The 24022-nt window shown below is 54.3% G+C and overlaps 8 protein-coding genes across 8 annotated transcripts; 3 read left to right on the top strand and 5 right to left on the bottom strand.

Annotated features, from left to right (window-relative positions):
- The first annotated feature begins 90 nt into the window (after positions 1–90).
- Positions 91–3147, top strand: EI97DRAFT_405281 (tryptophan synthase-like protein). Its single transcript, XM_033796556.1, has 5 exons — positions 91–581; positions 637–724; positions 781–851; positions 906–1138; positions 1191–3147. Exons 1-5 carry the CDS (start codon positions 534–536, stop codon positions 2908–2910), a joined length of 2160 nt encoding a protein of 719 aa, XP_033650439.1. The 5' UTR covers positions 91–533; the 3' UTR covers positions 2911–3147.
- A 749-nt stretch (positions 3148–3896) lies between these two features.
- On the top strand, positions 3897–6745 carry EI97DRAFT_384648 (SPX-domain-containing protein; the record flags this gene model as incomplete). The annotated part of the gene is made up of 5 exons (XM_033795984.1): positions 3897–4054; positions 4140–5325; positions 5374–5715; positions 5762–6539; positions 6600–6745. Coding segments are annotated over 5 exons (2610 nt in total), but the record flags the coding sequence as incomplete, so codon positions are not given.
- Positions 6746–7357: 612 nt separating this feature from the next.
- Positions 7358–8449, bottom strand: EI97DRAFT_445356 (uncharacterized protein; the record flags this gene model as incomplete). The annotated part of the gene is made up of 1 exon (XM_033799966.1): positions 7358–8449. The coding sequence occupies one exon, from the start codon at positions 8447–8449 to the stop codon at positions 7358–7360; it is 1092 nt and encodes a 363-aa protein (XP_033650437.1).
- Positions 8450–9666: 1217 nt separating this feature from the next.
- EI97DRAFT_384700 (DJ-1) lies at positions 9667–10670 on the bottom strand (the record flags this gene model as incomplete). Its single annotated transcript, XM_033795989.1, has 4 exons — positions 9667–9772; positions 9855–10226; positions 10412–10475; positions 10598–10670. The coding sequence occupies 4 exons, from the start codon at positions 10668–10670 to the stop codon at positions 9667–9669; spliced, it is 615 nt and encodes a 204-aa protein (XP_033650436.1).
- Positions 10671–12116: 1446 nt separating this feature from the next.
- On the bottom strand, positions 12117–14996 carry EI97DRAFT_461517 (uncharacterized protein; the record flags this gene model as incomplete). The annotated part of the gene is made up of 3 exons (XM_033801204.1): positions 12117–14000; positions 14058–14460; positions 14545–14996. 3 exons carry the CDS (start codon positions 14994–14996, stop codon positions 12117–12119), a joined length of 2739 nt encoding a protein of 912 aa, XP_033650435.1.
- Positions 14997–19592: 4596 nt separating this feature from the next.
- Positions 19593–20161, bottom strand: EI97DRAFT_483032 (uncharacterized protein; the record flags this gene model as incomplete). Its single annotated transcript, XM_033802088.1, has 2 exons — positions 19593–19901; positions 19962–20161. The coding sequence occupies 2 exons, from the start codon at positions 20159–20161 to the stop codon at positions 19799–19801; spliced, it is 303 nt and encodes a 100-aa protein (XP_033650434.1). The 3' UTR covers positions 19593–19798.
- Positions 20162–20419: 258 nt separating this feature from the next.
- On the top strand, positions 20420–20756 carry EI97DRAFT_384696 (uncharacterized protein; the record flags this gene model as incomplete). The annotated part of the gene is made up of 2 exons (XM_033795988.1): positions 20420–20533; positions 20595–20756. 2 exons carry the CDS (start codon positions 20420–20422, stop codon positions 20754–20756), a joined length of 276 nt encoding a protein of 91 aa, XP_033650433.1.
- Positions 20757–21826: 1070 nt separating this feature from the next.
- On the bottom strand, positions 21827–23917 carry EI97DRAFT_193858 (phosphoglycerate mutase-like protein). Its single transcript, XM_033793623.1, has 5 exons — positions 23460–23917; positions 23290–23335; positions 23144–23236; positions 22306–22975; positions 21827–22232 (listed from the first exon to the last, which is right to left on the bottom strand). The coding sequence occupies exons 1-5, from the start codon at positions 23874–23876 to the stop codon at positions 21848–21850; spliced, it is 1611 nt and encodes a 536-aa protein (XP_033650432.1). The 5' UTR covers positions 23877–23917; the 3' UTR covers positions 21827–21847.
- Between the last annotated feature and the right edge of the window lie 105 nt (positions 23918–24022).

The raw sequence follows: 24022 nt of genomic DNA, 5'->3' as shown, positions 1-24022 counted from the left end.
CTTCCGATTCCCTAGAACGGAAGAAACGATTCGTGACTCATTAAGGATGTCGAATGGGCACTTGAACGACCATTAAGTTGTCTTAGTCCGAGAGGAAAGTCCACGTAGAACATGGTAGGGGAAACAGTTCACGGAAGCCATTGGTGACATCAGGCGAGTCAGAGTTGTCATCAAACATTGGAAAAATCTGCAATGGAAATACATTCGAGATGCCCTCCAGCAGGTGAGTCAGAGAAACCATGGATCCTTTATTGACAAGTGGTCGTCTTTCGGGTGGCTAGTATTTAGTATACAGTCATAGTGAGGGGTGGTCAATAGTCCACCGTACTCGCCCGAGTGCCCCGCCACTCCCGAGGGTCGGCGACCGAATTCGACGACCATGCGGCTTGGAGAGTCAGAACGATATCGGCTCGCCTCTCCCCTCTCTTTTCCTCTATCACCAACTGTCTCCTCACACTCCAGGCACATTTTGCTGTTGCTCTTCCGCCTGATCATTTTCTCTCTTCTGGCATTACCAATTGCGACGCAACAATATGGAGGCGATTAGGAAGACCTTTGCGCAATGCAAGAAGGAGGGCAGGGTAAGTACATATTTCTCCATTGTGCGGATGAATAGAATTCTGAGGAGACTTGCAGTCTGCACTTGTCACGTATGTGACTGCGGGCTATCCTACTGCCCAGGAGACTCCAGATATCATGCTCGGCATGGAGGCCGGAGGTGCAGGTGTGTACACAAGTTGAGCTACGGCTTTGTTCAGTACAAATCTCTAACTTTCTCAGACCTCATTGAATTGGGAATGCCCTTCACCGACCCAATTGCTGACGGACCGACGATCCAGAAGTCCAATACCGTACGTGACTCATACAGAGGCGGCGAGAATACTTCGACCTAACAAACCCTACAGCAAGCACTCTTGAACGGAGTCAACACTGAAGGATGTCTTCAGATGGTTCGGGATGCGAGAAAGCGGGGTCTCAAGGCTCCCGTTCTCCTTATGGGATACTACAACCCGCTGTTGAGCTACGGCGAGGAGCGCATGCTGCAGGATGCGAAGGAGGCGGGCGTCAATGGCTTCATCATCGTTGATCTACCCCCGGAGGAGGCTGTGCGCTTCAGGAACTTCTGTGCCAGCTATGGGTGAGTTTCTCTTTGGCTCCTGTCACTGAATATCTGCTAACCGATACGCCAGTCTCTCCTATGTTCCCCTCATTGCTCCTGCCACCTCGGACCACCGTATGCGCGTCCTCTGCAAGATTGCCGATTCCTTCATCTACGTCGTTTCCCGCATGGGCGTGACTGGCGCTACCGGAACCCTGAATGCCGCGCTTCCCCAGTTGCTCGAACGCGTCCACAAGTACTCTGGCAACATTCCGGCTGCCGTCGGCTTCGGTGTTAGCACGAGGGACCATTTCCTGAGCGTTGGAAAGATTGCGGAAGGTGTGGTCATTGGCAGCCAAATTGTCAATGTCCTCGCGGAGGCTGCCCCCGGTGAGGGTGCCAAGGCCGTGGAGAAGTACTGCGACATGATCTCTGGCAAGAGCTCCTGGAGCCAGACTCGCGAGGTTGGCATTGTGGAGACTCTGTCCGATGCTAAGGAGCCTAGTGGCGTGAGTGTTGACAAAGTCATCACCGATGCAGACACCAACGGGGCCGGACTGGCGGACCAGATTGAGGCCTTGAACACCGATGGCTTCAGTGACGAGCATGTTCTTCCCGCCCGTTTTGGCGAGTTTGGAGGACAGTATGTGCCCGAATCGCTCATGGACTGTCTCGCCGAGCTCGAAAGAGGTTTCAATGAGGCCAATTCGGACCCAAAGTTCTGGGAGGAGTACCGGTCCTATTACGATTACATGGGACGCCCGGGTCATCTACATCTTGCCGAGCGACTCACGGAACATGCTGGTGGAGCGAACATCTGGTTGAAGCGTGAGGATCTCAATCATACGGGAAGTCACAAAATCAACAACGCCCTCGGTCAGATCCTGATCGCCAGAAGACTGGGCAAGACGGAGATTATTGCGGAAACTGGAGCTGGGCAGCATGGTGTCGCAACCGCCACCGTCTGTGCCAAGTTCGGCATGAAGTGTACCATCTACATGGGCGCCGAGGATGTGAGACGTCAAGCCCTCAACGTCTTCCGCATCAAGCTCTTGGGCGCTCAGGTCATCGCGGTTGAGGCGGGCTCCAAGACGCTTCGCGATGCCGTCAACGAGGCTCTGCGTGCTTGGGTGGTCAACCTGTCCACGACGCACTACATTATCGGCTCTGCCATTGGACCTCATCCGTTCCCGACCATTGTGCGCACCTTCCAGTCCATCATCGGAAACGAGACGAAGCAGCAGATGCAGGAGAAACGTGGCAAACTTCCGGATGCGGTGGTTGCCTGTGTGGGCGGTGGTAGCAATGCTGTTGGCATGTTCTACCCCTTTGCCAACGACCCGTCCGTCAAGCTTCTGGGGGTGGAGGCGGGAGGTGACGGCGTGGATACTGCTCGCCACAGCGCTACTCTCACGGGAGGCACCAAGGGCGTGCTTCACGGGGTGCGCACCTACGTGCTCCAGGACAAGCACGGCCAGATCAGCGACACGCACTCGGTCTCGGCCGGCCTCGATTACCCCGGTGTTGGTCCTGAGCTGTCCAACTGGAAGGATAGCGATCGAGCCAAGTTCATCGCTGCTACGGATGCCCAGGCTTTCATCGGGTTCCGGCTGCTCTCCCAGCTTGAGGGTATCATCCCCGCTCTGGAGACGTCGCATGCCATCTACGGCGCCGTTGAGCTTGCGAAGACGATGAACAAGGACCAGGATATCGTCATCTGCCTCTCTGGCAGAGGTGACAAGGACGTCCAGAGCGTGGCTGATGAATTGCCGAAGCTGGGACCCCAGATTGGATGGGATTTGCGATTTTAGATGCACTGCACTCCTATACGAGCGTTGATTCGGACAAGCGAGCATATAACGCAGTAGTTAGATGGACAGCATTCCAGCAACAAGAGTTGTCTTACTGCCTCTTTTCATGTCCGACTGAACACGACTGTGCGCGTAGGGGTTATTGACCTGATTGGCCCTTTCTGCGCCTCCCTCCAAGTATAACCAGCCTTAAACACCGTGCCCTCGTAGCGTAACTAGAATATAGCTAATTAGATTTCTTAAAATACGTATTCTAACTTGGGTTGGAAGTACTGGGGGTTGTTCGGTCGGACGTGGGAGGAGGCGGTACGCTCTGAGTGATTAGTAACATCGTAGGGGTTTGCCAGTTGGAGTACACAGTGATGTTTGATTGGTTCGCCAGTTTCATCACGAAAAGGGACTAGCGTTGTGCTCTGCCGCTTGGCGCCGATAGCGATAAACCTTATGGCGGATTCTCTCCAGTTGGAGCGGGCACAATATGTCACAGCAAAGCCATTTATTCGCTGCTCTTTTGCAAAATGCCCGAAGCCCAGAAGCAGAGGTAACACATGTTGCACTGTTGGCTCGTGATCGCGTGAAACCTCCTTTCCAGGAGCTCGCAGGTCCAACCGCTGCGCCATGTGTCTCGGCTCTTGGCCCTTCCTCTGCCGCTTTTGCGCCGGGAGAGACGTCACTCGCTCACTCCAACCTCTCCCCAGGAAGTCTAGTCTAGTCTATTTTCCAATGCGGAAAAGCAACTCTCACACCCCGTTGACCCCACGACCCGTTCCGTCATTGTCGAACCTCGCTTCGGGCTCCCACTTTCGCTCTCGCTCGCTCCCTTCTAGCGCTCGCGGGTGCGGTTGTGGTTGCCAACATTCACCCTGGACCTCTTCTCTTCACTTCGTGGCACGCCCCACACTGCCGACGAGGACGACGAGGACGACGCTCGCGCCGACGTCTTCGAACTCCAGGACTACGACAAGTTTGCTAGCAAGGGAGAGGCAAGCCGCCGCTGGGCTGAGAAGGAAAGAGAGAAGAAGAGGAAGGAGAAGCTTCAGAGGCTTCTGGAGGCCGACGAGATGAAGTTCTCACATAGCCTGCAGTTCAACTCGGTGCCGGATTGGAGTAGTCATTATATTGCCTATTCCAACCTTAAGAAACTGTAAGAATCCCTAGTCTCCTCCATGAAGGGTTGGGTGAGCCCGCTCGTTTGCAGAACCGAAGCTAACGGGTGCAACGTCGGACAGAATATACACGCTCGAGCAACGTGTCAACCAGCGACAACCACAGCCCACGGATGCGGAAGCCTCGCCCTTGTTGGCCGGACAAGCCGAAGATCCGGATAAGGTCTTCTCGCGTGCGTTGGATGCAGAGCTCGAGAAGGTCGTGTCGTTTTATCACATCAAGGAGCGGGATTTATACGACGAGCTGGAACAGCTGTTAGAAGATGAAAAGGCCTACGAGGACGAGCAGCAGGTTTTCGAAAACGAACAGCAGAATATGCCACCGGGCCGGAGAGCCAGGAGCGCGAGCATATTCAAGCAGATTGGGAATGACTTGCATCGATCCATAAGTACGGCAAGCAGGCACTCCGACGAAATTGGCGCGTCGTCAGATGAAGAAGCGAATGAGACGTCGGCGCTAAGGAGAACCAAGAGTTTGGTGGAGACCAGAAGCCCAGACGGGAGAAGAGAGGGTCGAACGCGGTCTGTGGATTTTGGCCCTCCGAAACGACGATCGAGCCTCGCTTTCGACGACTACAACGACATGTCCTTCTCGGCGCTATATGACGAGGGAGTCTCGTTAAAGAAGAGGACGGCCAGTATCTACGTCTCGCTATGCGAACTACGGTCCTTCATCCAACTCAACAAGACCGGGTTTAGCAAGGTACTGAAGAAGTACGACAAGATTCTGGATCGCAAACTGAAGGACTGGTACATGGAAAACTACGTATCCACCGCCTACGCCTTCAAGCAAAGCACTTTGGACACCCTCAGCCAAAATATCTCCCAAGTCGAAGTCGTCTACTCGCGGATATGCACAAAAGGGGATGTCGTCGAAGCAAAACGAGAGCTAAGACTTCAACTCCGGGAACATGTTGTGTGGGAACGCAATACGGTCTGGAGAGAAATGATTGGCATCGAGAGAAAGGCACAAGCCGCCAATGTCGGCGTTGGACAGTTGCTGGGACGCAAGCACGATACAAGCCATATGCGGTTGCAAGGTGATATGGCGGAGCCCGAGATGAAGGAGGTGGAAACGCCGATAGGGAAGTATAAATGTCCTGCGTGGCTGCTCAGCAGTGCTTTTTACGTCCTGGTGGCCATTGTGGCCGTCTTCTTCGTCCTCCTGTTTGTGCCTTTGATGGACAAGCCGGAGCAGCAGAATTGTCTGGCGCTGGTTGTCTTCGTCAGTTTGCTATGGGCTACTGAGGTGAGTATCCCCGATCAGCTACATGCGATTATGGACTGACTGTGCTAGGCAATACCCCTATTCGTCACCTCACTCCTTGTACCCTTCCTAGCGGTCATTCTCCGCGTTGTTAGAAGCGACTCCACTCATCAACGACTGGAGTCCAAGGCAGCGGCTAGCTACATCTTCGCGGCTATGTGGACGCCGGTGATTATGCTTCTGTTGGGAGGCTTCACCATTGCGGCCGCTCTTTCAAAGTACAACATCGCCAAGATGATGGCCACGTTTGTCCTCAGCAAAGCAGGCACGAAACCGCGGACCGTCCTCGTTACCAACATGTTCGTCGCCATGTTTGCGAGTATGTGGATCAGTAACGTCGCCGCGCCCGTGTTGTGCTATTCCATTATACAGGTATGTCATTTTAACACCTTTATCTTACAGTCACTTACACACCCAGCCCATCCTTCGCAACCTTCCGGCCGACTCCGACATGACCAAAGCCCTCCTTTTGGGCATTGCCCTCTCCTCCAATATTGGCGGTGCTGCTTCCCCCATCGCCTCCCCACAAAACCTCATCGCGTTGCAGAACATGGCTCCCGAACCCTCGTGGGGCATCTGGTTCTTCATCGCCCTTCCCGTCTGCATCATCTCCATCATCGTCATCTGGCTGCTCCTTCTCGTATCCTTCAAACCCGGCCGCAACACGACCATCGTCCCCATCCGACCCCTCAAGGACAAATTCTCCACCACCCAGTGGTTCATCAGCATCGTCACGCTCGTGACCATTGCCCTCTGGTGCGTGAGCCACCAACTCGAACCTGTCTTCGGAGACATGGGTGTCGTAGCCATCATTCCCCTCATCGCCTTCTTCGGCACCGGCATCCTCACAAAGGAAGACTTCAATAACTTTCTCTGGACCATCATTATCCTTGCTGCCGGCGGCCTGTCTCTGGGCAAAGCCGTCAATTCCTCCGGCCTTTTGCACTCTGTCGCAGGCAGTATTGCTTCACACGTTGAGGGACTGAGCTTATACGGCGTTCTTGTCGTGTTTGCCTCGTTGATCATGGTGGTGGCGACGTTTATCAGCCATACGGTGGCGGCATTGATTGTGCTCCCCCTGGTTAGGGAGGTCGGGCAGAGCATGTCGGAGCCGCATCCGAATTTGCTGGTGATGGGGAGCGTGTTGATGGCGAGTGCGGCAATGGGACTGCCGACGAGCGGGTTTCCGAACATGAGTAAGTCTGCTTATTCTTGACTTTGTACGATGGGGAGGAATGCTGACATCTCGGTCGCAGCGGCCATTATGATGGAAGACCAGCGCACTGGACAACGATACCTGGAGGTTAAGCACTTCCTGACGAGGGGTGTGCCGGCGACATTTTTGTCGTTCCTGGTGATTATAACCGTGGGGTATGGGCTTATGCTCGCGGCGGGCTTCTAGTCTGGAGGAGTAGAGCCCGTCATCCTTTTCCCTTCCCTTCTCCTTCACCCTACCTTTTGGTCGCCTTTTTTCTTTTCTCCTTTCTCGATTGCGTGGATCCCGTCTAGCACTTGCAGTTTTCTGTCCAATACGTGCTTTCTTAATGTTTGACCGGCATATACATACGGAGTCATGCCAACTTTTGTCCTTTCCAACGGCGCCATTGAGAGTCTTCTTGTACCAACATGTCATGCTGGGGCTCTTTTGCTCTGGCGTACGCATACATATATACCGGCGTGATTTCGGATGGTTGGATTCTAAGAGCTAGACATATGTGAACGGAGGCGTCGCGGTAATGCAAAGGACGAGAATGGAAGAAGAAAGCCTGCGGTAGAGCAGAAGTCTTGGAAACGAAGGGCATTTCGAAATGCCAAAGAAAAGGATTAGTTTGGATGTATTAATGTATACCTCCTCCGCTGATGTCCCCTTTTCTTCCTCTCCATCTAAACTGCTGATTCCCCCCTCCCCCCTCAAAGCACTTTCTCAACTCCTACCTTCCTCCCCCGTTAATGTCCCCTTTTCTTTCTCATCATCTGAATCGCTATTTCCGCCCTTTCCTTTCGTCCTTCCTACTTAGGCCTTCCCATTCAACTTCACGCCAAACACTTTGCCAACACTCGAACTCACATACACCCACCCCTTCCCTTTCTCGCCACGACCCAGGCTCACACTCGTCGCCCCCTCGACAGCCGCACCACTCACCACCGTCTCCACCTTGCCCGTCTCAACATGCACCCTCTCAATCGCATTGCCCAACGGTCGCGCCACGAGCAAACTCTTCCCATCCACCGACACGGCGAGGTCATCCGGGGTATCGAGGATCTCCCCCTTGGCCACCAACTGCGGCTTCGCCTGTACTTTTGGTTGTGGGCCAGCAGCAGAGACGCGGACGCGGTACACGGCGTCCAGGAACGTGTTTGTGTAGTACACCCACGCCGACGACGAATCTCTGGACTTGAAGACCTTGAGCCCATTGATGCCGATGGGCAAAGTCGCAGTCTTGGGATCCCAGACCGTGGTGTCGTCCGCGAGCACCGTGGTGTTGGATTTGGAACGGATGTCGAGGGAGAGCAGTTTCCCGCCCGTGGACTCGGATATCAGGAGTGTGTGCTCGTTGAGGGCTGCGAAGCCGTTGGGGAGTTTTGCCGTGGGCAGGGTGCCGAGGAGGGATTTGCGGATGGCAAGACGTCTCTTTTTGCTTGGGTCGGAGGGATCCTGGATTTCCTGGACTTGGTCGTGGTCGGTATCGTAAGGACGGATATGAGCATCGCGCAGGAATTTGACGCCCCAGACCTCCCATGTCCCTTGCACGCCGCCCCCGGCTTGCGAGTAGTTGCCCGTGAGTACCGCGTAGTTCTCCTCGTTTTCATCGCCGTACTCCGTGATGCCCATGACGACGGACTTGCCCTGGAATGTGGTTACCAAAGAGCGGGACCCCGTGGCCGGGTCGAGCAGGTGCAGTTCGGGGGTTTCGATGACGCTGACGAGGAGCGTGTTGTGTGGTGTTACATGGATGTTTTCGAGCCAGGTTGAGTTGGGGAAGGTGAAGAGGGTTTTTGTTGTTGTTTGGGGTGCTGGGGAGGGGTGGGGGGTTCCGTGTGCGGATGCATGTGGGAGGAGGAGGAGGGGGAGGAGGGAAAGGGAGGGGAGGGTGGGGAGATGCATTGGATTCGCCGGTTCGAAGATTGCTGGGTTACGAGTGGTGAGAGAGGGAAGTGATGAACGATATCTACAGTCCTGCAAAACCTCCACCTATTTATTTACTCATTTTTGTACTCCGTATTCACGGATTATAAAACCTAAAGTCCGGAATGAATTGATTGACGCATTGGCTGCCCTAGGGTAACTTACTAAAAAGCGTATGAGGCCTTGTACCCATCTATTGCTCTGTGCTGGAAGAGCGCTATTTTCAGGTGGACGACCGCGAAATGAGAGTAGGTTAGAAGGAAGAAAACCAACAGAAGTCGCACGGGTGGTCAACATAGTTTGTTGGCCCCCGGTCTAGTTTTCAATCATCCATGCATATTGCGCTCAGGAAAGGCGGAAAGAAGAGTTAATTGTACTTCGTATTTCGTACCGAATCAATGCGAGGCGAGAAACTGCAACTCTAATCCCTTTCCGTTTAATAACACAGAGAATACGAGTTAGATAGGAGCCTAGCTAGACTGTTCCGCATCTCTCGAGCAGCGTTAGTACACCTAGCGCTATCCGTCTCTCGAGGTATACCGTGACGTTCATGCTTTCGACATGTGGAGATATCCCGTACGACAGAGGTTCTCGACTCTTTGCACGGACCATTCCCTCCTTCATGAGTTGCTGAACCACAGACCTACCTGCGGCCGTAGGACCAAAACATTTTGCAAACCCTCTAATCCTGCGCTAACCGGATCTAGTAATAATGTCTAGCGTAGGGAGGCCTTCATGTAAATGCTCGATTGGAAATACAACATTGGTAATACAGGATCGCCATTGTCATGGAGTGCTGGATTGGTAATACAACATCTGCCATTGCTAGTTTACAAATTTCATCCCTGACGACTGTGTTGTTTACACTGGGGGAACGAATGTGTGATCGTGATATGCTACCAACAACAGGCCACAGGTGCGTACCGTCGCAAGGAGAGTGGTGTAAGACAACAGACAGCCTGCATCCAGACAAAAGGACAACTGCACAATGCCTCGACTACGATGTTTACAACGCAGGTTCAAGCCTCTAAAGGCAGCGACCTAGATCCGGAACCGAAAACCCAGCACTTTGAGCTCTGCATACCTAACGGCTGAAAATAAAAAAGACTAGACTACTCACATATCGTGAACAGCGCGGAAACTCAAATCAATTTCTCCATGTCTGGCATTTCCATCTCCTTCTCAGCCGGAAGCCCTCATAGCGTCTCAGCAACAATCATCGGCCCCGCAACTTCATCCCTCTTCTCCTTCCCGGCCAACAACTCGACGATCGTCAAGGCGAAGAGGAGCGCGGTCCCAGGTCTAAGCACTCCATCAGCATCATTCCACTCCTTACAATACCCCTCCACCTATAAGAAAAGAGTAAAGGAAAAGAAGGGCTTACCCCCTACTAGTCACCACCCCCGCATCCACGACAACCCTCTCCTCACTATACTCCCACGCCCCCTCCTCCTTCTCCACCTTCCCCCTCACACTCGGATGACTCGTAACCCTCAGCTTCCCCTTCCTCCCTTCCCCGCCATACCTCCTCTCGCTCTCGACCAGCGCAATCGTCGCCGCGCAAATGGCCGCCACGTACTTGCCCTCGGTGCGGAAATTGGCTATCATGGCCAGGACGGCGTCGTTGTGGGCGAACGTCTTGGCGCCCGGCATGCCCCCCGGGAGGACGAGCATGTCGTACGTCTGGTGGGCGGATTGGTGGGGGAGGGCGAGGAGGGTGGGCGAGTCGGGGAGGAGGCGGATGTTGCGGGACATGCTGGGGGTTTACAGTATTAGCATTGGCATTGGCAGAGAGGGGAAGGATGAATGGCCGGAGGGGGAAGGGGATGGGAGAGTGAGGGAGCATGGGAGCTAGAAAACCAAGGGACAAGGGAAGCTTCGGGGAATGAATGATAGGAGGAAAGGGATATAGAAGAGAAGAAGAAGAGAGGATAAACGTACTGCGCAAACTCATGCTTCAGATCCACGCCCGCCGATTTGACTTCGAAGCCCGCTCGCGTGAGCACTGCCGAGAGTGTTAACCTTTAGTTCAGTACAGTTTCTCTGCCTCTCTCTCTCCCTCTCCCTCTCCCCTTCCTCATTCTCCTCCCTTCCATCCCTGCGAAGAAGAGAAAGAAGAAAACGCACCATCATAAGTCGTGACAAACTCAATCTCCTCGCTTCCATCCGCCACCAACATCAACACCTTTGGCTTCGTCATCCTTTCCTTTTTTTTCCCGTTGCCCGTTTGTCAGGTTACCCACTCACCACCTCTCTTTTTCTGTCTTCTTTCCCTTTCGCTCAACACTCTTGCACTTCCTCAAAACACCCGTATCCCCACCGAACAACCAAATCACGAAGCACGCAACCACAAACAAACTTCCCGGGATATTCCGGCTTGCCGGTTTTCCCCCCAAGTTTCGTATTCCAATACCCTCTATCACAGGGCGCTTCAGCTTCAACAACCCCCAGTTCCTAGATATTTCAAACAAGGAAACTTCCGTCTCAAACGTCCCCGGTACGAGAATCCAGCAGCAGCAGCAGCAGCAGACACGGAGAGGACGACAATGAAACAAACCCAAAGGATGATACCCACAGATTCTTCTGTATATAGGGTAAAGCAAAGCGAAGGCCGGAAAAGCGGGGGTGGGAACGCTTTATTTTCTCTTCAGCTATCCCAAGGGAGCAAGCTCAGCAGTCGACGGGTACCTAGGTAGACTGTTCACAGTGCCGCCCATGCAATGACGTCTTGCGTTGGGTGAAAGAGCTACCCCGCCCAACCAGCACAACACACCTCATTCAACAACTGCGGGGTTTAGAACACAACCCTTACAAACCCTACGCAGAGTGACCACGTGCATGGGTGCTCCCGTGGATGCACGTGAAAATCAAGAGCAGGGCATGTACCATAGCTCAATAGCCCATGTAGCAACTTTATAAACATGAGCATAAACATAATAATTCCAGCCCGAAAGAACAGCCGGACCAATAGATCCACTACCTCCAAAGCCCCAAGGCCAATATATCCATCTCTATGTACTCGCACTCCTATAAAAACGCCTGAATATTTAACCCCTCCTTGCATCAGACTGAGTTGCTCCTCCTCCCCTCGCCGTCAAAACTCACAACTCCTCCGGCTCCTCGAACATACGCTTCATTCCCCTTACACATCCCTTCTTCCTCCACTCGTTCACGGCTTCCGGAACCCACATTCCAACCCTATCCTTCCAAACCCAAATAAGAATTGAACGACGGATATTCCTCGTCATCTCATCGCCCGGACACCAACGAACCGGGAGCCGGAAGGGAGTCCTGCCTAGAGGAAAAGTCGGGGGTCCCAAGGAACGAAGGAAAACGTCAGTGGTATCGTGAATTACTTAGCGCTGTGCACGGCAAGCCAATGGAGCGCCCTATCTCCTCCATTCTTCTGCTGGTGTAACCGGCTCGCCGCTGGCCATGAAGGAGAAACCGTTAAAAAGAGATGGCTGCTTGTATGCGGGACAGAGGCAGCAAAGACAAGAAAACAAAGGGTGATAAAAAACCATGTCTAACCATTATTCGCAGATCCGAACCGCCCAACAAAATCAGATAGGTATCAAGGCAAATGCAAAACACATGACCGAGCAAAAATCAGATAGATCCATAATCGTCTCGCCACCATGTCCGCCTACAAACTCATCGTCAACCACTCCCACTCTTGGGGCCCGCCCGACTGCAGACCTTGCCCCATTGCGCCCATGGGGAGAGGGCCCAGATTCAGGTTCTGCACAGTGTTGGTGTTGGTTGTTGGCACCCTCGGGTCCACTTTGCTCCTGGCAGGCGTCGACAACCTGCCACTGGTGTCTTCGGCATCGGCCATCTCGAACTCGGGAACTCCGCTCTTGCTCTGGCCCCTGTTGCGTTTCGGTAGAGAGGCTGTTGGTGTGCGATTCTGAGAGGCATGGACGGTTGTGGCGGGTTGGGATTTCGGAGGCCCAGGCGCGATTGCAACTACGCCTCCGCTCTTTGCAGCACCGGACGCTGCAAGAGCACTTGCAAGTCCCACACTAACTGAGCCTGTCGATTTGGGAGACTCCGAGTCCGCGTGACTGGTCTTGCCAGAGGTGGGCGTAGTAACCGGGGTTTGCGCCAGAGAATTCTTCCTGGATGACTTCTTTGATGACCGCGTAGATGTCGAACCGACGGCGCCGGAGCCGTTGTTACGATTCCGCTTCTTGATCACATCCGTCTTCAACGACAGCGGACGCACCACACCATGTAGCTTGAGGAACAAGCCGCATGCATTGCAGAGAGGCGCGCCTTCCGGATTGCGCCGCCAAAGCGGCGTTGTTTGAGTAAAGCAATTCGTGCAAGTGGTCGGTTGAGCATTCTGCTCGCTCGGCTTGGTTCCACCAGGACTTTGTGGCCGGGACGGCGCGGCGGAGTTGAAGCCAGATTCAGGAGGGGTACTTGCCGACGACTGCGGGCGTCCATGCAGGCCTTGCTGGGCGAGCGCAGCAGCGTTGGGGGTCGAGGCTGTGCGGGGTATTTTTTGCCGTCGGGGGTCGTTCCCACGATTCCGTATTTCGCTGACAGACGCAGCTGAACCATGCGTCCGGCCAAGGCTTCCGAGCTGGTTCCAGTGATCTTGCGGTGAGGGTAGCATTTCAGTGCCACCAATCGTTACGGTTTTCCGTGGAGGTCCTGCTGGGTAGCGTGCTGGGGTGGGGTTGAACTGATTTGAGAGGTTGGTCTCCCATTGGAAGCTGGAAGGGAATTCCAGCGACGACTCCTCCATGGGCGAATAGTCAGCCTGGGGCGGCATGGTCCTGTCGGGGAATGCGCCGCCGTCTTCCTCCTCATTGTCAGAATCGGCGCCGAACGTAAACATGTTCTCATGTCGAGGCACAGGAGGATTCTCCTGCTGGCGGAAAGGCAGGTTGTTGTGGAGCACCTGGGACGGATTGACATGACCTTGTTGAGCAAGCATATTCGACGCAGAAAATGATGCACTCGTGTTTGCATTTGCCACACCGCTGAACATGGAGTCGCCCGTGCCATTTGGGTTGAAGACGTACTGCGGCTGCATCGACATGGATAGGTTGGACGGTCGATGTGAGCCATATGTAGCGCCACCTCCACGGATATCCATCCCGTTACGATCGAAGTACATTGTAGAGTCTTCGGCGATGGGTTGCGGTGTGGACACGGTGGAATGGAACGCGGATCCAGGAGGAGAATAGAAGTCTGTAGAGTTCAGGGACGACGCGATCGAGTTCGGGTTATACATGCTGCTAAAGCCATGGCTTTGGTTGATCAGAGGGGAGCCAACGGGCGAGAAACCGAAATCCTGCTGGAAAGGGCCAGCGGATGTAATGGCCGCGTCTTCGTTTAACTGGAAGGTGTCAATGGTATAAGGCACTTGCGGCTGGCTGTTTTGGAAGTTGGGGGGTGGCATCGATTGATCGAGCGAGTACGAGTGGAGCGCTGCCTCTGACTCTGGGTCGGTGGGTATCATGATACTGTTGACGGCGGGCACTTGGGGCGATGTCTCTGCCCGCCGCTTGGGAGGCTGATAGAACGGGGTTAGAGGTGCACGATACGGCCTGTGACAGGAGAGTCAACTTACCCTTCGTTCGTCAATGCTGGTCTTGCGAACGTGACGCTGGACATAACCGAATTCTTGCTCCCTTTGGACGGGAGGAACAGGGGGAGCGGAGGCGTGAGCGAGGGAAAAGTCATGGTCGTGGGAGTGGTTGGGCTTCCTTATCGGTATCGCTGGCGCGGTTGCATTCGAAGCGGCGGGTGTCACCTCATTCGACGGCGAGGGAGGCAGACCGGCTGGTGAAGCTACGGAAGAGGGGAAGATAAAGTCGTCGAGATTCATGGCATCGGGCTGGCGCGTCGTCTGGGCTTGCTGGTCCACGGACTTTCGCAATTGCGCGATTCCACTCGGTGCGCTCTTGGGAGGGGTGGTGAAGGTGGTGCGGGGTGTTGATGATGGCGGGCGCATTTCGCTGTTCTGGGCTTGCCTGGACGACGTGACGAAACGTTAGCGATGGATTTGAAGAGCCGCACCAAACGTGCGGATGTTGCAGCAATGGCGTCTTCCGTACCCTTTATTGCGTTCGCGCATCTTCATGGCCATCATCCGCCAAGTCAAATTCTCCATGCGCTCCGCATTGGGGAGCTGCGACTTCTGCTTCGAGTACAGCTTCCATATCTGGGTGGCCAGAGGATCGTTGCTCTGCATTTCCTCGACGTTGTCGGCGGTGGCACCTCCGGCAGCATTCTCGAGGATGGGAAATATGGGCTTTTGCAGCATACTCGGGCGAGCAGCTGGGGTCCGTGTCGGGGAATCCAGGTTGGTACCCAAGGTACTGTCCGAGGAGAGGGAGTGAGCGGCGGAAGTGACGGTGGACGAGTAGTCGGGGAAGGCTGGTGGGGAGAGGCCAGTCAGTCTGGGTCTGGAGGGCGACGTCGAGGGGTCTGCGGGCAGTCCAAAGAAGGCGTCGAAGCGATCCCCCCCACGCCCGTCGAACGGGTAGGTGTGTTGCGCCCCAGACATTGCCGAGCAGGAGGTGCGCCAAATTCCGGGGGGCCCTGAGATGCGGCAAGGCGCAGGAGCTGTACGGCTGGGGGGTCTGACGGGCGGCGTAGATGAGGGAGGGTCGACAGTCGACAGCGAAGAGTTGAGGGTTGCTTTTCGGGCAGTGAGCCCAGTGAAACGGTGAAGGAAGGGCTGAGGAGGGGAGAAAAAATAGGCTGGATGGAAGTCGTCACTGACACGAGTCACGGCGGGCGGGTTGCGGTGCGAGCGGTTCCCAGCAATCGGCGGTGGGCGGCACTTTACAGACCCTCAATAGTACCCCTACTAGTAGCAGTAGCAGCCAAAGTAAGTAGGCCGGGCCTCGCTCTGGGGCAGGGCAGTTTGCAGACACAAGTTCTAGCAGCGCACCAAAGGTCCACTGGGCGATATCCGTGACGTCTGGCGCCTGGCAGCGCGTCTCAACGACCAGCAGCGCGGCATCACAGTCGAGCGACGGTGCACGTCTCGAGGCGGGTTCGCACGCTGGATATGGAGTACCGTGAGGGAGGCGTTTGCTGGAGGGGGGAGAACCGACTGCCAGACAAGAGCAGGATTGGAGGGGTGTGGTCTAACCGTCGTCAGTGGGGGTCGGCCCATTCACAGCTTGCAGACGCACCCTGTGGCGCAACCAGGGATTGACTGCACGACCCGGGGCACCCCGCGGCTGCTATGGGATCGATGCCCAGCTTGCTGAGCTTGCAGAGCTTTGCAGAAGACGGAGGTCGGAGGGAGAGCTGGCGGGGCTGCGAAGCAAAAAAAGATGGTGTTGAAGATGGAGCAATGGAGATGGAGAGGAGAGGAGAAGAAGAGAGTGATGGTGCGGGAGATTGTTTTTGACGTGCTTGCTGTCTTCTCACAAAGGAAGGAACTTTTTGGGGAAAGGAAGGCGCTGCGGCTCTCCCAGCCAGGCGCGGAAGGCGCGACCACCACCACAACCAGCTCACGACCTCTCCAACCTTGGAACCTCACCACCCCTCGCTCAGTCTTGGAGCGGGGAACAGGTGGGATGGTAGCTGCTGTCTGTGTCGCCTCCCCCAGCAGCGGAGCGGGAAGATTGCCAGACCCTGAACCTCCTTCGGGTGACGAGAGCGTGCCTGGCCTTTTTTTGAAGCCCTGAAGATAGGTGCCCAGGTGGGGTGCAGCGAACTGGCAGCAACTGAGCAAACTGAACAATGGGGGTCGCGTGGGCTGCACCGACTAAAATACAAGTCCTATGAAAGGAGCAACAGCACAAGCCTCAATTCAGGCCAGTTCGATGTTATTCCCTGTGCCTACTATTGCGGCTTCAGAGACCATCAAGCGGCAAGCGCGCTTTCAATGGCTGAGTGTCGGAATGTCAAACCATGGTGCTTCGCTACACAGTCGATGCTGCTCTTGCTGTGAAGATCAACAATGAAGCAGCCTGTAAGGACAATATACCGCATAATATGTAGCGTCTTATTGGTTGGTGTACATAGTAACACCCTTCATGTGAATCCTCTCCTCGGTCCGCCGCACCCCCGTACCTGAGATTCCATCACGTCTTCGTCCTGCACTTCACCGCTTGATGAACAGCGGCCATGATTCCCTCAGTTGATGTCGTTGGTACCTATCCGCCGACAGCCACAGTCGTCAGAATCGCCCGTTCCTACATCTCCCGACGATAACTCTAGCGACTACTGCTAGGGCGGTAGGCTAGCGTTTCCACGGTTCTACCGGTTGTTGCTCCCGCGCCTAACAACGTGTTGGCCCAGCGTGGTCTACTTTAAAAAGGGCCGTCTCCACTATTTAGGCATTCCAGGTTTGCTTGTGTTCGACGGCGCCTTGGCCTTTAGCCTTCTTCTGGTGTAGAACCTGCTGACGCTTCCCATCTCCAAGATAGCATTGCGAGATTCTTTTTGTGGCCTTTTGATACCAGCAAACGTGGCTGATGGATTCCCGTAACAGAGGCTGCTGGAGCCAGTTGCCCCGTTACTCTCAAGAGAAACATGCCAAAGTACGGATACGGAGTACATATCGATAAGTGCTCACGCTAACCTGGACAGGTTTCCTCGACTGCCGGCATATATCCGGGCTCGCCCATGTATGCCCGTCTGTCCCTCTCATAACTGGTTCTTCAGCACTTGCAGTTTAAGATCGCATTTCCATGGAGATTGAACAAACGACGCTCCATTTCCGATTGTGCAAAAGTCCATGTTCTGGAAGAATGCCCAATTCGTCGCCATGCTGACGTGGTTGGGCCCAACAACCACTTTAACCCGTCCCTACATGTCCAACAGCAGGTATTCGCAGGTGGCAACAGTGCAACCAGCCAGAGGTCGAAAACATGCTGCTTATACGGAGGCTTTCCACATAAGTAAGGGCCGCTCACGAAAGGATGCCAAGAAATGCCAAGGTATGACACAAAACAACTTCACAACAACAACATATTCTGTAGATATAATTATTATAGAAATATTCTCCTTAGCTTAAGCTTCTTATACTTACAAGTTTTGTAAAAAAAGAGTATTGTAGTGTTGCGCTAGAGCTAGGTAAACAGGCAGAGGATTGGAGTTTTGGTGTTCCTTGGTTTTAGCGTCTCTTGGCGCTTCTTAGCGCGGCCCTTACTTATGTGGAGAGCCTCCGTACGTCCTGCATGCATCTGGTTTGCCTTTTCCGCCCCAGATTCTGTGGAATAGCCTCACGTCCCAGGTCCAAACTGCTGCAGTAAAGGCTATGATAGGGCCGTGCAGATTCCTTCAAGCCCTGGAGGGAACGCTTTCATGCCTCCGACCTTTTTGTTCCAGAAGTCAGCGACAGACAATGTATACCATCGTGGTCCCGGAAGGGTATAGCCCTTTACCGAACAAAGTTAGCGTCGGTCCCTGGTCTCGCCGCCCGCGGTCGGTCGACCATGCATTCACATGTGAACACATGGCGTCCCAATCCAGAAGAGAGCACAGATTCAGGGCAATACGTACTGTATAGTCTACATTGTCTTCGGATGAATGAGCAATGTGCCTCACTCTCCAGAGTGCAGAACCGCAAGGATACCTCTCCAGTGAGATCAAGCAGACGAATTGGCTTTCAATGAATGCAGGGTCCCGTAGACTTTCCAGCTGTCTCATGCTCGTCTGACCCTTCCCCTGCGGACATGTGTGGGGGTTCACAAGCCACAATATCTGCACGTAAGATGCACCAACAAGGATAGAGGGGCCGATGGAATCCGCGAATCGAGCGGGTGTAGCGGGCTTCGTCGATTGGCAAGGATGGAGCAGGTTACAGAAGTCGGAAGAAACCTGGAATTGGGCCAGAAATAGCCGTAGATAGGTAAACAACGGGGAAGCTCGGTCGCTGAAGATGAAGCTGTAAAGTGGCCCCTTCGATGCGGCAGAGAGACGCCTTGAGAACCGGTTCAGCGAGGCCAGACTCGATCGTTTGCTGGGCGGCCTGGAAGGGCACCGGCAGCACTAGTGCTTGGCGTGGGGTGTTGCAGGATTTCATTTATCGGGCCTGACCCTGATAACAGGCAATATAAACACACACCAACAGGCATGCCTCGAACATTCGTCCTCCCGGCCCAAAGAGAGGACAGAAAGCAACCAACATTATTGCTCTGGCTTGTCGTGGACGAGTTTCGTCTTCGGTAGTATAGTCCTTAGGTCACCCTGCAGGCATGGATGAAGAGGGAGACGGTGGATGTGAATGCCGCTGATCACCACTCAACTCCCATTGGCAGACAAAGAGTCAAGTACGGTGCACTGAGCGTACAGTGGAGGCATTGCCGTCATCGAAGGGTACTGGTGTGTGTTGAGGCCAAGCAGTCGTTTTCCGTAGCAGACTTGATACTCCGTATAGTGTGCTCGTTTGGGTCTGAAGGACAGGACGCTTGGCCGTGTAGATGCAGGTACCGATCGACCGAAGGCGGAGCGGAGCCGCAGCGGATGCCGGCGGAGGAATGCAGCGAGAGTATCCCGTCACGTCGGGTGAGCGGCTCTGCTTTATACAAAGGACAGCTGCGCGGCCGGACAAGAAAATGATGGCTTATCACCTGTGCGTCTTGCGTGGTTGATAACGGCTTCCCCGGATTTCCACCTCCGCTGTCAATTGGTTGGGCCTGATGTTGACACCATTGGACAGTATCTGATCTGAGACGCACCGTAATACTGTGTACAGGGTTTGTCGATCACTATCACGCCTCTTGGGTGTACATGCTCCGTCAGCTTCCTATCACGGTCCCTCACCAGGCTTATCTGACATGAGACTTCTTGCATTTCCGTATCGAAGCTTCATAGAGGACGGACCACTGAGGGAACGAATTGAATGATAACGCCTTAGACTCCGCATATCGGGGAAAGCTCCAGAGAACCCTCCAAAAGCGCCCTTGGGTGGTGGAAACTGTGAACTGCCAGGAACGATTGTGCTGTAATCTCGACGTTTATTCGGCGACCCGGCCATCGTTGTGCGAATCACTCTCCAAAAGTGCGCCATAACCGTTTGCGTTTCTCATTGGCCTTGGTTCTTTCTCACGCGCCCTTTTTCATCTTCCTATCCGAACGGAAAGCTTCTCTGCTGTTATCTGTCCAATCTCGGCAGAGTTGAGCGGACATGTGGGTTTGAACCCTTTGACGGTTCCTAAATCCAGACGCTCAATATCCGCTTGAAAATAGACGAAGTTTGGTGGTTGGAAACCCGGCTGTTCTGCTGCTCGGAATATGAAGGCGGTCGCTTATAGCGTGTGGTATGCATCGGTCCACGGGACGATCCCTTCAAGAACAATGGCTCTGCGTAGAGAGCCAAAGTAGCACGGGGCATGAAACAAGCTACGGTTTCCGGTCTCGAGACTCTCCGGTTTGGGCGGCATTGGAGTTTGCATCGCCTCCTCTGACTGTTTCCTCTCCGAGCACCTTGCTTGCAGCCATGAACCTAGCAAGAAAGCATTATTAGATCCTTCATCTCACAACTGCTCTGAATCTGAACACTTACATGCCGCCAGCATACCCTCCTAACCCGCGTATTTTCTGTGCTTGGAAAGCAGTTGTACGCATCAGATTTTCGAGGTCGGCCATATTGGCTGTCAATTGGGCAAGCTGTGCTTGTAGGTGGGAAAGCTGCCGGGGTTTCTGAGACGGCACTGTGCTGAGCCGTGAGGAGGTGCTAGTTTGCGGACGTGGGACGTTAGACATAATTGATGATGGTGAGTCTTGAGCTGGTAAAGGTGTTGTTTGTTGCTTGTCGTTGAGAAAGCGGGACTGTTTTGATAGAGATCGATCGATCCGCCAAGAGCATAAGTCTTGGCGTTATGGACATTGCGCGATAGATCTCGTCCAAGCTCCAAACCCACATCATCTCGAAAGTTTCCGCAAAAAATGATCTCCTTCAGATAACTACTCCTTCTCATCCTAACCAGCACGACTCTCACTAAATAATTGTCGGTGCAGGAGATGGTGTCACCACAAGCTGTACGTCGCTGGGTCATTACTGGTGCCGTCACTGCAATCACCGTAACTGGGTCAATCTACGGCGCAACCTTGAGAAGCGACCAACAAGCCCATGAGGTGCGTCTCACAGTGGCATTGCCGTCGACGACAATGCAGTGTCGAAGCTGACTTTTGCCAGGTGAAAAAGCGTGTCCTGCAAGCGACCCCTGAAGAACGCATAGCACAACTTGAGGTAGCACGATCAGAACTGGTATCAAGGAAGAATGAACTCGAGAGGAAATTGAAGGAGGTTTCGGCGCGGCGTCTGGCGAAGGAGAAGGGCCTGAGTCAAGAGAAATGAATTGGCCCTACCCAAATCGCAAGGCGACCTCAACATCGCGATCATCCCACGACCTATTCCGACGTAGGAAACCCCTTGAGAGCTTCTGGCGAGTTCAATGAACGCGGACAGCAGCAACTGTTGCCGCTAAGGATTCTGGACGTTGGTCGGTGGTATCCGAACCGATGTCGATTGGACCTTATCAGCACCACACACCATACGGAACATGCGTCACCGCGTCCCCTGCCCGACATGGCTGAGTATTATCCAGAGAGAAATTGGGAGGAAGAGATGGACACCAAGGATCCGCTCCCAGAGGTTCTGTTGTGAGGCATATCCTGAAGTTACGGGTCCAGTGTTCTTCCTCCGATGATGTAGCGGTTACCCCTCAACTTTTCCGGCAGATAGAACTGGACGACCCTAAAGTTACCACCGTCTACAAGGTGTAATCCAGCTTGCTTTGGTCTAGCATTCCAGTCATGGATAACCAGTTTATGGGAAATGACTGGTTCGTCACCTCCCAACATACCGCCCTCGTATATGCTTTCGAATGCACGCAACCGCGCCTATCTCGCAGTTTCTTCCCTTTTGCTGAGCACGCCCAGGGAGCCAGTCGGCTTAATCTATGCGACTCGGCAACTGCCGTCAACTGGAGTATCGAACGCGACTAGACAGATACCGCTGTTGGAGCGCCTACATACGTTCAACAGGTAATCGCCGTCTGAGGAGCGGAGAGCGCGTCCGGGGGAACTTCAGGGTATTTATTGGACTGCCCAGTCGAGTGTAGTGAAAGCCGTGAACATGTAACAGTAGATGGAGATTGAGATCGAGAACCTGGAGTGTGGATTCCAGCATATCGAGGTCCAACTCCGGTTGGATGGCGGAGGTGAGCCGTTTCGAGAGAGATGGCCGTCGCCTTGAGGGTTAGGAGCGGGCAGGCGGTGCCATACCACCTGGGCCCCCCGTTGGACTGCGAAACCCCGAATGTGGCATGGGATGATGGCTGGAGGGACACGCGAATTAGGGCATCACCATGGAGCAGTAAACAGGTACTCATAACGAACGCTTAGCCACCTGACTTGGTCGTGTTCTTCTGGCATCCCGTCCAGTCCTCACTGTCGCAGGAAGGTAATCCTCTCAGGAGCATCGCGCCCTAACCCACACATCTCCCGAAAGTTCCCCACCTCAACCCCCTTCCTCGCCACCCTCGCCGCAAAGGCAGACAGTCTGCAGCTCATTCCAGGCCCAGTGTCACATCCCGGCAGCGCAGTGATGCCGTCATTGATATTGACTCTGACGAAACGGTCTCGGCCCCCTAGCCACCCTCGGGACTCGGAGTCGCAAGATATCACTTCAAAGATGATACGTCCGCCCATGGGCGAGACCTGCGACTTGCGCCAGATCCTATCCTTGGGTATGTGTGTAAGCGGGAGATGTTCCTTGGGAGTGATGATGTCGAGAGCGGCGATCATGGGCGCCATGTCGTCGTCGTGGACACTGCTCCACTGTTAGTTTTCCCTGCCACCAACACCAACCCAGCAGCCGTCGAGTAGATAGATCTGCAACGTACAAACTGAAAAACAACCTCCCAACCTCCTTCCCCTCGAGCATCAAATTCGCCGTAGCATTCAACCACAACCACCCCAAACCCGCACCATACTTCGTCCCCGGCCCCGCCCGATAGTAATGATGCACATCCCTCGCGTACTCGAAGTGCAGGAAATCCTGCTGCGTGAAGACATCGCACCACAGACTACTTCCCCTGACCGTCGTCTCGAACCCGCACATCTCCTGCATGGCATACAATTCATCGTCGTCGAACTCTATCGCCATCCCCGGATTCTGCTGCCGGAGTCGCGAGCGGATGACGGGGAAATAGGTACGGCGGTACGCGTGCATGCTTTTCCACCCTTTAGCCCACCCTTCCTCTTCGTCCTCGATGTACTTGGGACAAGTATCACCGGGAGTAAGGGTGTCGGCGCCACGCTCGGGGCCCTCGGAAATCACTTCAATTTTTGCTAATGAGGAATTCTGAGAATCGAGGCCGAAGAAGCCGGCGGAGAAGTAGCGCGCCGTGTCGATGACGCGCGGGGAGTCGCTGGCCCAGAGCTTGGTGGGACGAGAGGGGGATTTGGGGAGGAGGTGGGAGTAGCGTGTGCGGAGGCGGACGCCGGTGGTGAAGGCGCCGAGGGTGCCGGAGAATGGGCCTGTGGTGGTGAGGTGGGCGAGTTGGGCGTCGTCTGGGGTGGATCAGTCGAAAGTTCGGAACTGTGGGAAGATTGAATGGGTGAGGGATGGGGATGGTGGAAGGGGTATGATGTCGCATAGAAGAGGTTGACCTCAGTCTCGAATGCATGATTTCTTTGACAAAAATTGCTTGAATTCACAGGGAGGAATAACAAACGCACCGGACCAGAACAATTCCCAGTCGTGGACGAAGGCCAGACTGCCGGTGAATCTGACATCACTGCTCTTCATCTTCTCGACCATGCGTCTCATTCCTTGGGAACTTGGTAAGCTTATCATTCTACACAGAAAACGGCATAGAACGCACTTGTAGCAGCCTTCACAGTAGGATACCTTTCTGCATGCCTAGACATCTACAGTTCCCAATCAGCCTTCAGTCCGATCCCCAAGGCCATACCAAAGCTTAGTCTCAGGTATACGATGAAAGAACATCAAAGCACTGAGGTATTCTTAAACAAATGATCAAGTCAATCATACCATATGCACCTGCTCAACCCTACACCCCTCCGGCGGCGCCACTCCCCCCTCAACCACATTATCCACTTTCCCAATCCACGGCCCATACCCTCCCAAATGATACAAAATATTCCAATCTTTCGTCCGCGTCCCTGCGCTCAGCTCCGAGACATGCTTCGGGCTATGTAACACGCGCTCTGGATGCCACCACGACGTCCAACTCGCATGGTGAGGCTTCCCGGCGCACTCGGAATCGAGGGAGCTTTCGTGCTGCTGGGAATTTGGAGCACTTTGTATGGTGCTCCTGGGAGGCTCTGGGCACGTGAGTGACGAGGTTTCAGGGGTAGGTTGGGAAGTGCGCCATAGGAAGGATATGACTATGGCTGCGACGGCGAGCAGAATGCGCTCGAGCGTCAGGGGGGAGGTGGAGGAGGGCATGAGAAAAGTTGTGGTTTACAGGAGCCAGCATGGGAGGGAGGATATGGAGGTTTCTATGGCGGGCGTTTGTACGTTTTGGGAAGGTAGATTGCGGCCAAGGCGCTTTGCTTGATTGGGCAATGTCTATATCAACGGCGAAGGAAGCG

The sequence above is a fragment of the Westerdykella ornata genome, assembly GCF_010094085.1.
Source record: "Westerdykella ornata strain CBS 379.55 unplaced genomic scaffold EI97scaffold_32, whole genome shotgun sequence".
Lineage (NCBI taxonomy): Eukaryota > Fungi > Ascomycota > Dothideomycetes > Pleosporales > Sporormiaceae > Westerdykella > Westerdykella ornata.
This window is presented reverse-complemented; position numbering and strand designations above follow the sequence as displayed.